At 49.5% G+C, this 13,759-nt stretch overlaps 1 protein-coding gene across 3 annotated transcripts in view; it reads right to left on the bottom strand.

Moving 5' to 3' along the window:
• Positions 1-7,552: 7,552 nt before the first annotated feature.
• Positions 7,553-13,759, bottom strand: part of FGF12 (fibroblast growth factor 12) — a 315,529-nt gene continuing 309,322 nt past the window's right edge. The window contains exon 5 of one of the 3 annotated variants that reach the window (XM_032777341.2): positions 7,553-8,064. In XM_032777341.2, the coding sequence (XP_032633232.1) occupies positions 7,946-8,064 (119 nt within the window). In that variant the 3' untranslated portion in view covers positions 7,553-7,945. The remainder of the gene's footprint in view (positions 8,065-13,759) is intronic. The other 2 variants (XM_032777342.2, XM_032777343.2) reach the window with 2 other exon arrangements.

The raw sequence follows: 13,759 nt of genomic DNA, 5'->3' as shown, positions 1-13,759 counted from the left end.
AACAGGGTGCATCTGGAAAGACATTACTGCACGTATTATGTTATATTCTTAGATCTGAATTGGGAAAGAAGAACTATACAAACATATAAAGCCTGAAGCACTCAGCTTGGCTTTGACATTAGAAAATTAACAGCACAAAACAACCAAGAGGTTGCAGGAGCTTCCAAAGCAAATTCTGTGCTCACTTCCTTCTGTTGACTGTCCTGTCACATTGTGAAGCAGCACATGGGTATCCGAGCATGGCACTGTGTCTCCCTTTTACAGCTGTCATGGGACACGAGAAAAAGCTTGCAAGGTGTTTGTTAAAAACACACAGTGTGCAATGTGCCACCACTAAGCCACGCCCTGCAGCAGATCAGAGTGGTACCAAAGGCTCCTATGACTCACAGCCACGTTGCAAGCCAAACACTGTGCAATGTGTCCTAAGTCACACCAAGGGGTTAGCCAGTGCTTAATTTTTGCAAGGGAGTAGCCCTGGCACCTCTAGGCTGGGCAGTTCATAGCCCCGGCACTTCTATGCTGGACAGTTCAGGGCCCTCACATTCAGCTGATTATCCACCACAAACCCCAACACTTTTTCAGAGTTGCAGCTTCCCAGGAGAGAATTCTCCTTCCTGTAAGTATGGCCTATGGTCTTTGTTCCCAGCTGTATATATTCGGCTATATTAAAACTCATCTTGTTTGCTTCTGCCCAGTTTACCAAATCACTCTGTCCTCCCCAGTCTTTCTTTTAGCGATGCATTTATGTTTTCTTCCAGGTCATTGATAAAAATATTAAATGGCATAGGACCAAGAAACGAGCCCTGTGGGGACATGCCCTGCCAGAATCACACCTGTGTGATGTGGATTCCCCTTTCACCATCACATTATGAGATCGCTCAGTTAGCCAGTTCTAGATGCGATGGTGTATGGAAGCTGTTCAAATACTAGGGTGATGGAAACCCCAGAGCAGAAGCTCAATAACTAATTCCAATGGCCAAATTGTTCCTCTTTGCCCATCAGAAGAACTTGACCCTTTAAATAAACAACAGCATTAAACTGTTTGTAACCAACCACAAGCCTCTGGTAGCCTTCCCAGTCACTACATCAGCACAGAACATCAAGTCCAGAAAAGAGGTCAGGTACCATCGGAGGCTCCACTTAAACCAAAATGGAACCAGTCTTCTGGCATGTAAATTAAAAAGGTTGTAGAGGGTTATTTTAAATAAGGGTGAGGGAAAGCCGATAGGCACAAAGGAGTCCCCAGTCTGGGCAGAGACGGTCTTCAGCGATTAATTTATTTGAGGGGGATGCTAGACCCGAATAAAAAGGACAGGAAAAACATTCATGAAGCTCACATCAGATCTCGCGAGGAACAGTCCAACATAAAAGAGTTTAATTTAACTAAAACATGAAGACGAGCAACTGAATATGGACGAAATGTACATACGCTTATCTACACGGCTAAATACTAAGATGGCTGAACTAGAGTGCCTGGCATTAAATGAGGATATTGCTATAATAGGCAGTGCAGAAACTTGGTAGAAAGAGGATAATCTACTGGACATGGTAATACCAGGATACAAAATACATAAGAATGACAGACAAGGTGGTGCTGGTGGGTGAGTGGCACAATATGTGACAGAAAGCAGTCACATAAAGTAAAAAAAAAAGAAAAACTTAAATGAACTGAACAGTACCATGGAATCGCTCTGGATACAAATTCCATGCTTGAATAATAGGAGTATAGCAGTAGAAATATATCACTGGTCACCAGACTAGGACGGTGATGGTGAATGTGAAATGCTCAGGGAGAATAGAGAGGCTACAAAGGCAGAAACCACAATAATAATGGGGGATTTCAATTACCCTCAGATTGCCTAGGAACATGTCACCTCAGGACGGGACGCAGAGATAAAATGTCTAGACAACCGTAGATAAATGCTTCTTGGAGTGTCAAGTCCTGGAGCCCACAAAGGGAGTGGCAATTCTTGATTTAGTCATAAGTGGAGCACAGAATCTGGTCCAAAAAGTAATAATGACCCCAATGTAAGTAAATTTAACATCCCTGTAAGGCAGGGGTGGGCAAACTTTTTGGCTCAAGGGCCACATCGGGGTGCGAAATGGTAGGTTGGGCCCAGTAGGGAACGTTGTGCCTCCCCAAACAGACTACCCCCTGCCTCCTATCCGCCCCCTCTCACTTCCCACCCTCTAACTGCACCCCTCAGAGCCCTGACCCATCCAACCCCCCCACATTCCTTGTCCCCTGACTGCCCCTTCCTGGGATCCTGGCCCCTAACTGCCCCACGAGACCCCACCCCCTATCTGACCCCCCCGCTCCCTGTCCCCTGACCACCCCCTCCCAGGACCCCTTGCCCCTAAACGCCCCTCAGGACCACCCCCCATCCACTCTCCCTCTCCCTTCCCATCCTGGGACCCTCTGCCCTAACCGCCCCTGGAACCCTCCACCAACCCCTCTCCAGCCCCTTTCGACATGTGGCCCTGCAACCTGGGCAGAGACTGAGGAGAGCAGGGGCAGTCCCGCACAAGCCAGAGACGAAGCAGCAGTTTCCCTTCAAAGTGCTGCCGCGGTGCTTCTCCTGACGCCACCTGCGTTCCCTGCACTGCCCCACCACCGCACCACCTGCTCTCCCTGCCACCGCGGGGAGCATCGGTGAGCTGAGCTGCCCGTTGCTCGTCCTGGCCCCCTGATTGTTGGGGGGGCCACATGTGTGGGCACCCTGAGTTACTTGTAATCTGCCTGACCACACCGCCCTGGCAAGCCAGCCCACACGCCGTGTAGCGGCATGCTAACTGAGGCTATGGGAGAAGGATGAGGAGCAAGAGGAGGGGCTGGTCTGCGCAGGAGCTCGGGCCTGGCAGGATGCTCGCGCCGATATCGCCCACAGTCCCGCGTGTTACTCTGCCGTAGGGAAAATGCTCAAGAACCACCAGGGCAGCATTTAACTTAACCGTAATAGAAGCTCCAATAAGTAAACGACAAACTAAAACTGTACAAGAGATCAAAAAACAACACACAATAAAGAGTCCCCATGGCAAACGCCAGATGAAATGTGGCAAGCTCTTTAAATGGGATCAATGCCTAGCGAGGAAAGTAGAAAAGGATAACTCGTTTCGGTCAAATATAAAAAGTACAGAGCGGCCAAGAAAGATCTGAGGAACCAACTAACTAAAGACACAAAATTACAGCAAAAAGCTTGTGAAGTTCTTTAACCGCCAGGAAGCACTGCCAAGTACTCGTAGGGATAGTCTGGAATCTGAAGAGCTGTTGAAGAACAGCTATGTGCTTTAGTATGTGGGAGCTAATGAATTTTTGCATCAGTCTTCACTGTAGAGGGTGTGGGGGATGCCTAATGCCCAAATCCCATTCATTTTAGGTACAGGTCTGAGGAACTGGCTTCGCTTCGAGGCGTCGTAGAGGAGGTGTTTGAATAAATTAACAGTACAAGGCACTGGGACCAGATGGTTTCGCACCAGAAGTTCTGAGAAACGCCAGTCTGGACCTTCAGCAATACTAACTACGGCACTGCAGCTTTGTACATTAGCCTGTGGTCCATGGCTGCGGCGTAGCTAATTGTAGCACGCTGCTTTGGACCCCACCCCCTATCCACCCCACCCGCCGGTCCCTGTCCCCTGACCACCCCCTCCCGGGACCCCTTGCCCCTAACCGCCCCCTCAGGACCGCCCCTGAAAAGGCCTTAAAAGGTGATTTTGGCAATTACAGCCAGCTAAATGTGATGCACTGGGAGAACAGTCCCTTTTGTAATGGGAAATCATGCCGGCCCACTCTATTAGACTGACACAAAACATGTCCACATGTCAGCAAGCATGTGGATAAGGGGGAGCCAGTGAATATAGCGTACTGTGTATAGTATAGTGGACTTGTAGAAACCACCAAAGGCTCTTAAGCAAAGTTGGCAGTCATGGATAAGAGGGCAGGTCTGCTCATGACTCAGTAACTGGTTGAAAGATAGGAACCAAAGAGTGGGAACAAAGGGACAGTTTTCGCAGTGGTAAGCAATAAATAGCAGGGGCCCCAAGAAGCTGCACGGAGGCTGTGATGTTCAGTGTATTCATTAATAAGCTGGAAAAAGGAAAGAACAGTGAAGTGGCAAAATTTGTAGATACTACAAAAATGTTAAGGCCAAAGCTGACTGCGAAGTTACAAAGGGACCTCGCTAAATGGGGTAACAAAATGGCAGATGAAATTCAATGTTGATATAAATGCAAAGTAATGCACATTGGAAAACATAATCCCAACCATACATATAGAATGATGGGGTCTAAATTAGCTGTTACCACTCAAGAAAGATCTTGGAGTCTTTGTGGCTAGTTCTCTGAAAACGTCCACTCAATGTGCAGCAGCAGCCAAAACAGTTCACAGAATGTTAGGAATCATTAGGAAAGGGATAGGTAATAAGACAGAAAAATATCATAATGCCACTATAGAAATCCATGGAATGCCCAGCCTTTGAATACTGGGTGAAGTTCTGGTCACCCCATCTCAAAAAAAACGTATATTAGCATTGGAAAAGCTACAGAGAAGGGCAATGAAAATGATTAGGGGTATGGAACAGCTTCCCTACGAGGGGAGAGTAAAAAGGGCTGGGACCGCTCAGCTTAGAAGCGCTAAGCGGGGTTATAATCAAGGGCTATAAAATCATGAATGGGCTGGAGAAAGTGAATAGGGACATGTTATTTACCACCCTAAACATAATACAAGAACCAGGAATCACCCTATGAAATTAATAGGCAGAAAGTTTAAAACAACCAAAAGGCAGCACAACACACAGTTAACCAGTGGAACTCATTGACATGAGATGTTGTGAAGGTCAAAAGTATGACTCAGGTATGTTCCTGGAGCACAGGTCTGACAATGGAAATTCACCAAGATGTACAGGGACACAACCCCATACTCTGGATGTCCCAGAACAGAAGCTGGGATTGACTGTCAGGCAGAGGCTGAGTGTGTGTGGGGTGCGGGGGATACAGGGATCATGTGCCCCCCCTCAGATTTGCTGCTTGGCTTGTACTGAGCATGCTCAGTAACATTGCTGAAGCTAGCTGCCCTCACTGCCCCACCCCCACTATCAGCAGGCACGGGTGGGGTCTGCTGTCGGGATGGTTGACCCAATAGTCGCCCTGTTCTGTTCATTCCCTCTGAAGCACCTGCCACTGGGCACGGTCGGAGGCAGGACACCGGGATGACCGAGTACGGCGTTCTTAGCTTCATGGCGGTGGCTGTGGGCTGAGACACTGATTGACTAGGTGTTGAGCAGCCTCCGCTCCCTTTCACTTCCCTGTTGGCCACGGGAAGTGAGAGTTTACAGCACCTCGCAGACCTGGGCCCATGTGGGGGGGGCGTGCTTTGTAAAGCATAGGTACAGGCTTAGTGGCTGGGGGTGGGCTGCTACCACAGGCTTGCAGAGAGTGGGAAAGCCCATTCCCCCGCCTGTGGGTGTCCTGCAGGGCTGAAGCCTAATTTATTTACTGAAGGGAAATTTATCTTCCACAGAAAATGCTCATTTGTTCTCACCAGCCATAGAAAGGACCAGGGTGAAGACTACACTTTGCATATCAACTCAATGCTTCTCCCCCGCCCACCCCCCATTGCCTGTCTCCACTTTCCTCACTTTTCCAAGTACATTCAAAGCATCTAATCCCTCTGCCACCGCTCTAGGGTTGCCAGGCATCCGGTTTATGGCCGGAATGCCCGGTCGAAAAGGGAACCTGGTCAGTACCGCTGACCAGGCTATTAGAAGTCTGGTTGGTGGCATGGCAGGGCTAAGGCAGGCTCCCTACCTTCCCTGGCTCTGCACTGCTCCTGGAAGTGGTCATCATGTCCAGCCCCTTGTCATAGGGGCAACCAGGGGGCTCTGTGAGCTGCCCCCACCCTGAGAACTGGCTCCACAGCTCCCATTGGCTGGGAGCCACAGCCAATGGGAGCTGCAGGGGCAGTGCCTGCAGCCAGGAGCAATGTGCAGAGCCTCCTTGCTGTGTTTCCACCCGTGGGCCACAAGAACATGTTGGATGCTTCCAGGAGCTGCCTGAGGTAACCCCCTCCCAGACTCCAACCCCAGCCCAGAGTGCCCTCCCACACCCCAAACCCTTCATGCCCTGCCCCCCCCCAGAGCCCATACCCCCAGCTGGAGCCCTCCCCGCACCACAACCCCCTGCCCCAGCCTGGAATCCCCTCCTGCACTCTGAACTCCTTATTGCTGGCCCCACTCTGGAGCCCACACCCCCAGCTAGAGCTCTCACTCTCTCCTGTATCCCACCTGCCTGCCCCAGCCTGGTGAAAATGAGCAAGGGTGGGAGAGAGTGAGCAAGGGAGGGAGGGGGATGGATTGAGCAAGGGTTGGTTGTTGGGAAGGGGTGGGGCAAGGATGTTTGATTTTCTGCAATCAGAAAGTTGGCAACCCTACCCTTGCAGGGTGCTTGAGTTGGTAGGTGTGTGCCACCCTGCCCCTTCCAATCTGCTACGCTCAGCCCCCATTCCAAGGGAAATCTGCCAGGGAGCTGGGGCAGGCCTCTTGCAACTGACTGCTCAGGCACTGAGAATCCAGGGGAGACCCAATTCCCGGGGACTGTGTTCGGCCCCCAACTGGTAATGCAGCTCTGTGGAGACGTTCAGGGCCTCACAGGGGGACCATCGGCTTGGGACTCAAACATGGACTGAGTGAAAAATACAGGGAGCATAAGAGTGTGCGCTGAGAGATCAGCTGATTGGTAAGGAAAATGTTCTAGCATCCCCTTTCCCTCTCCCTCTCCCTCTCCCCACCTTCCCCTCCCTCTGCCCCACTCCTCAGACACCTCTTTCTCTCTTCCATGTGCACATACACCCCTCAAATACTGAGCTCATCCTCCTTATTGGGGGGGAAGGATAGCTCAGTGGTTTGAGCACTGGCCTGCTAAACCCAGGGTTGTGAGTTCAGCCCTTGAGGGGGCCACTTGGAGATCTGGGGCAAAATCAGTACTTGGTCCTGCTAGTGAAGGCAGGGGGGCCGGACTCAATGACCTTACAAAGTCCCTTCCAGTTCTAGGAGATAGGTATATTTCCAATTATTACCTTTCTACTCAACAGTGGGTATTTCTCTAGCTTTATTTCCTCTCCATTCATTCAATCTTCTAACCCCTAATAAATATAACCATTTCCCCTGCTAGGACCTGAAACCCTAGTTCTGGAAGTCTTCTGGCACCTAATAACAGTAAAAAATGTATGTGTGGAGGAGGAAAGCATAAAGCTCTCTCTCCATCTTCAAACATGCTCAAACACCAGTAGCAACAACCAGGATTGGCAAAGCCAATTGCACAATTGCTAGTTCAGTGCCTGTGACTGTCAGAATCCTAATTCGGATGGGCCATATTTTATTAATATTAGAGGAAACAGAATCATAATCCATCCCTCCCTGTTCTGCCCTGTGGAAACCCAGTCTGTCTGCTTGGGGAAAGGACTGGAATGATGTGGGTTTGTGCGCGAGAGCAAAGAATAACACAAAAGCACAGAGAAGTCAGTTTTTAGAGCCTGGCTTGTTATCAGCATATCATGTGTTATGTTCAATTCTCAAAAAGCTTTTTTTATTTTTAAAGGTAACATCTTTATTGTTATTATTATTATGTATTAGTTAATAATTATTTATTATTACTATGCAGAGAAGAGATTTTTCCTTTTGATCAAAGAGCAAACAGTTGCATTTAAAATGTTAATGGAGTCCTGATTTAAAACATTTTTTCTTCGTTTTTTTTTGAAACGTTGCAACAGGCAAGATTTAGGAGTTGATTTCCTCGTCCTACACGAAGAAAGATTTTTGAGTTCAGAATCCTAGCCGCTACCGGTAGGTCCTGCCTTGCTCAGTTTATTGTCGTCTTGGTGTGGTTTCGCCGGCGGGGTGGGGAGGTGAGGGGAAGGGAAGAATTGGAAGAGAGGGAGAGGGCTGTTTGTCAGTTATATCGAGTCCTGGTTAACAACTTTGCCTCCGTTCATAGTTGGTGTCCCTGAACTTTTTCTTGAGCGTCCTTGTTTTTCTCCAATTTCATGCAGCGATGGCTCTCTGTACATGCACACTGCAAACAGAAAGGGTGACAATTAGCTTTCACACTATCCCAGAGACAGAGTTCTTGGACCACAAGTAGCATTTGCTTATGTGCGGGGCATTTTTTCCCTAAACTAGCCTCCTCTTCGTCTGCCCTCTTTCCCACCACACACACGCAGATAAGCCTGAATATCCCAGTAATATATTCCTTTATTATTCACGGTTCTCTGCCTGCGCTGGCAGTCAGCCCCTTTTAAGCCTATCCCCTCCCAGAGGCACAAATACAAGTGAAGGATTTCTGGTCTCTCACAGATAAGGCTCTCTACTGTCCATGTTTTTTATGACATACAAATATAAAATGAACATCTCAATTCACAACATTGCACATTAGCTCACAATGCCAATATCAGCAGCAGATCAACGAGTTAGCCCTTTCCCATCCTTAATCTCTGACAAGAAACAACGAGAGCCCCAAAACTAACAAGGAATGGTGTCCCTAGCCTCTGTCTGACAGAGGGTGGAGATGGACAGCAGAAAAGAGATCACTTGATCATTACCTGTTAGGTTCACTCCCTCTGGGGCACCTGGCATTGGCCCCTGTCAGCAGATAGGATACTGGGCTAGATGGATCTTTGGTTTGACCCAGTATGGCCGTTCCTATGTTCTTAACAAACTTTTGCATCCTGGCCCACCTTGGAGGGAGTTCAATCTCCGGATCTGGATATTGTGGTTCCAACTGAAACCCACTTTGTCCCCTCCAGCCATGAACAGAGCATTTTAATCAGTGTCTCTGCTATTTAACTCACTTAAGTGGCTGTGCAGCAAAGCAGGAAGGAGAAAGGATCCCCTCCCTTGTGTGCCCACGTAGGAGGTGCAGGCATCGCAGGTCTGGGAGAAACACTTCCCCGCTTCCCCTGGGAGCAACCTGGTGGGGAGTAGACAGAGCCATGGCTCTGGGCCGCCCCTTCCCCCCATGCGGCAGTCAGCAGAGGGGTCTGGCCATGCAGGAAGGGGAGTTTATGGCGTCCTATAAAAAGCTGTCCTATTACTCCTTCCTGCAGTGGAGCTGGAGAGACCAAGGAGAAACAGTCCCTCTCTGAGCCCCAACCCCAGCCCACAGCCTGCCTGGGGTGATGCGCTACCCGCTGTCTCTTTCTAAGGGCTGCACATGTATAGCATGAACCAGCCCTGAGAAAGGCAGGAGCACACACACAGTCAGTGCTGAATAAGGGTCTCAGGAGTCAGCCCCATGAGGTCAATCTTCTACACGGCATTGCTCTAAGTCACTAAAATGGCCACGTTTCAAGGCCCAGTACGCTGGGGATGAGAACACAAGATGGGGTCAGCTTGCAAATCTCTCCCCGCCCCCCATTCTGGGATGTTAGGCCTGAGCCTGCCAGGCTTACACCTTTGCCTGTGCAAAGCAAGCCTGCAGTCCACCCATCCCAAGTCGCTGGAGAATTGTTGTGGAAACGACTGCAGACAGTGTAGAGCAGGGGAGATGTGAGCCTACAACGCTTCGGTTCTGGTTCATCATCAAGAACATAAACACAACATAAAACAAACCAATTCCATGCCAAAATAGCTGCATAAATGAAAACAGTCTTCATCTACAGAAAGATGAATTGAGTGCTTATGTTTACAGCCCTTCCCTGATTTAGGAATAACTCCTGCCACTTAGGGCTAGATTGAAATGCCACTGTTACTTTGCATTTTACTCCGATCTAGATAAACATTTATTGTGATGCATAACAATACAGGGCAGAGATGAAGTGCAGTCAAGTGTGCACTAATGTAACTGATGCTGCATTGCAAACCTGACCAATGAAAAATACTATTTTGACCATACAGCACCTTCCCCCCACGGCTCTCCAAGCACTTTAAATACACACAATAACCAGGCCTCACAACACCCCTTTGAAGTAGGTAAAATTACCAAGAAAGCCATTTGGAGATGGAAAAAGAAAGCAAAGAGAATAAGGAACTTACCCAAGTTTGCACATTGAGTCAGTGCCAGAATGAGGCATAAAATCCAGGAATACTGCCCTGCCAGCCACTAGACTAACACATTCTGTGCACATATCAATGTCATCACCATTATTGCCAAATAGCCCCTGCTTGTGCCGCTTCGCTTTCGCCTTGCATGTAGTGTCACCATTTGCCTCTGCTCCAAGCGCTCCCCATGCGCCCAGTGGTTCTGGGCTCCCACTTGGGCTGGGCAGTGAAGAATCAACGTTTGACTTGTGGGCTAGTTGCGTGAGTGTGAAATGGCGGAGGGCTGGAGGGTGAAATCAGCCTCTCACACCTCCTGCTGTCCCTCACAGTTCCCATCTCCACTAGCTTTGGAGCTGGGGTCCCATTCACTCAGGCTGGCTGGGTTAACCCCAGGGACACGTTTTACCTGGACAGCATGGCTCAAAGCAGGCTATCCATAGTGCAAACTGGTTCAGGCTTGTCAACTAATGCTCTCTTGTGCACCACATACCCACACGGGAGTTTCCCTCCCTGCCAGGAGCACCTTGTACGTACAGATGAAGGGCACTGGTTACAGAACAACCCCAGAGCACCCCCACCGCACAGCACCTCGCTTTGCTGGCGTGCTAGTGAGGCATCCAACGCTGTGGGGAAAACGGCATCTCCGGAGACAGAATTCTACGTAAATAACAAACTCTTGTCATGGGCTAATTAGGCCTCCCAGCACCTCCTGATAAGCAATGAAGCCTGCGCATGGTCCGTAGTTCTGATGGGGCACAGGATGGAGGTTCCGGGAACCCAAAAGTTTGGTTCACCAGATCTCAAATCAAGGTGGCTAATGCTGGGGCTTGAGACTCCCCTTTCTCACACTCCTGTAAATCAGGTGTCGCACCACAGCAGGATGTGGAGATCCCGGTGTGCTGGGAGAACGCTGCTGGTGCTGAGAGCACAGCCCAGACCTATATGTGTATGTCTGCCTTCCACGGGAGTGTGGTTAGCTGTTTGCAGCCATCCAGCTGACGCACTGGATTGGACGTAACCAAAGATGGGGAAGGAATTAATGCTCAAAGAGAGCGAGTGCAAGAATCGATCTCCTTCACAAACAGGGGATCCCACGGTATTGATCTCGTGCCTGGAAAATGGATAATGATGCTGAGAGAGAATAATGGCAGAACTAACTTAACTCTATAATAACCGACTGGAGCAAGTCCCCCACCATACACACTTCCCTGTCCCTCCCTGCTTCTGTCATATAATCCCACATCCCCATTTCATTGTGCACTGTTGGCTGTTGGGCACCTGAGCAGCACACCCACTTGGGAGCTTGATCCTGAGCATCTTCCCATTCACGCCAATGCGAGCTGAGGATGCTCAGCACCGTGCAGAAGCACCAAACTCCACATCCCTATTCTAGTGGGTGCGGCACAGCTGGGGAGGGAACAGTACGCGTCTGCCCCAGTCCTGGCTCTCTCCTACCCATAGCATCACTGGAGGGACACCACCACTCCACATGCAGAACTTTGCCCAGGGTGTCACCCCCCGAGACATGGGAGGAGGGTCACTTGTATTAGTTAATGCTCCACTGAAGAGATTTAATTGACTTAACACCAGATATGGGAAGGGAGTCAGGTCATTATGCACCTTGGTTTTCTGCCTTAATTAATGCAGCAAAGGCTGGAAGGAAATCCCAGCTGATGTGAGTTGCAGATAGTTGAGCTAGTCTCTACCTGGCAGCTAAACATGCAGGACGCCACCAAATGGAACCACAGCACTTTTATTACCAAACATCAAGGAAACGTCTACTGAAAGTGATCCCTCTTCCTTCAGGATCTAACTTGAAGGTTTCAGTGTGGGCCCAGCAAAGCAAGCGTGGAAGAGACTCTGTGCAAAACCCTGCATTTCTAGGGCCCTGACGACACAAGAAAACGAGCTGTGTTTAGTAAAGGCTAATGAACAGGTTTTTAAATGCTGCTGCTTCTTAGCATATGCACAACATGCCTCAGGTAGCACGTAACAAGGATTCATCCCAAATTTGGTCCGCTGGTTGGATCATTAGCTGCCCCGGCCTGGGTCGGGTACTAATGGGCAGTGTGACTTGAATGCTGAGCCATACCGCCCTAAATGCTGTTCAGTGCCTGCTAGAAGCAAAGACAATGATCTGTGTTTACTTGGGCTGAACACGTTATATCTTCCTAGTGCCGACAGCGCCTGGGAGAGAAATTCCCCCTTTCCACTTCATCGTGGCGACAGAGGGCTCTGATTTAGCAGAACTAGGGTAGTTCCACTGTGGGAAAAGAGTTGGGGAAGATTCGGGAGCCTCTGTATGATGCCCCTTGCACTCCAGACTGCCAGGAAGCTATGGGGGCAGGCAGGGAGGTAATAGGACCGGGCGACCCACGGGTCATTCACCACCACAGAGGAGGTCTGCTCAAGCCATGGTGCTTACTGCAAAGCCAAGCTTCAATAGCAGGCCTGGGGCCTAGATACCGCCTTCTCCTCAGGCTGCAGGCTGGTTCCAGGGTCTAGTGCTAGAAAGGGAACTGCGGGAACTTTGGAGAGTGAAGCAGGAAATACTCCTACCAAGGGGCAGAGTGGATATAAGCAGCCAAGTATTCCCGCTGTAAGGGCCTGATCCAAAGGCAATGGGAGTGAATGGAAAGATTCCCATTGGCTTGGGTAGCGGGAAGGATAGGTTCCATCCCTGAGGTTATAGACAGTCAGAAAGATTGAAATGACTTTAAAAGGTTGCACAGGGCCCAAGCAGTAATTCCACACGTGCCAACTGTCCTGGCTCAGTCCGCAAGCTCACGTTTTAATGGCTCCTTGAGCTCAGGCCACAGCAACTCAATATTACAATATCAACAGAAGTGTGCAGTGCGTGTGTTTGTTTCCCAAACTGGCACCTTGCCGTACATTAACTAAGGATCCCCAAATACCCTTCAGGTTCTACAACTTGAAAGCATTTTTGTAGCATCTTCGTGCCTTAAAACTTGCCTTTTCTGTATAGAAAAGCCATTTTAAGGCATTTTCAGAGGCATTTTGCATTTATTAGTTTTCTGCCTTGTTGGCACTTGCACTGGAGAACTTCTGAATCCAGAAGCAACAGTTTTACCAGTTGAAGTACAAGAACACATTTCCCTTAGCTGTTAGCTATTGGAGCACGGAGCTTTTGGTGTTTTTGCAGTTCTTGTTTAAACTAAGCTGCCGTGTACTTTTGTGCACACTGGTAAACTGCTGCCAAGTTTCACCCCAGAGGTGGCTGCCATTCAGTGGTGGGTGACATGATTTCTGTATATGTAGTTTGTGATGCCTCTCTTCTGCAGCAGGCAAAAACCCTTCTCAACAGACTCCTCCCAGCACCAACTCTCATGGCCTTCATGGGGGTCACATTCCCAAATGAAGAGGAAGGCTGGTTCAATGGGTAAGGCCAAGACCAAGGTTAGTGAAGACCTGGCTTCCATTCCCAGCTCTGCCACTGAATTCCTGTGCCACCTTGGGTATGTCTCTCAATATATCCATGCCTCAGTTTCCCCTCTTCAGAACAGGGATAATAGCCTTGTCCTGCTGTGGGGGCATTTTGAGGGTCAGAGGGAGGTCAGACCTAAGAAGCAGAGGTAGAAAGGGAACTGCAGAAGAGAAGCGGCTGGGAGGGAGGGTCTCCTGCAGTGGTCCCTGGAGAAGGGAGCTGGGGCTTTGGGAGAAGGCAAGGAGAGCAGCCTTGCCCTTGCATTTCCTCCTGCTGCCCTGACAAC

The sequence above is a fragment of the Chelonoidis abingdonii genome, chromosome 8 (genome assembly GCF_003597395.2).
Source record: "Chelonoidis abingdonii isolate Lonesome George chromosome 8, CheloAbing_2.0, whole genome shotgun sequence".
Lineage (NCBI taxonomy): Eukaryota > Metazoa > Chordata > Testudines > Testudinidae > Chelonoidis > Chelonoidis abingdonii.
This window is presented reverse-complemented; position numbering and strand designations above follow the sequence as displayed.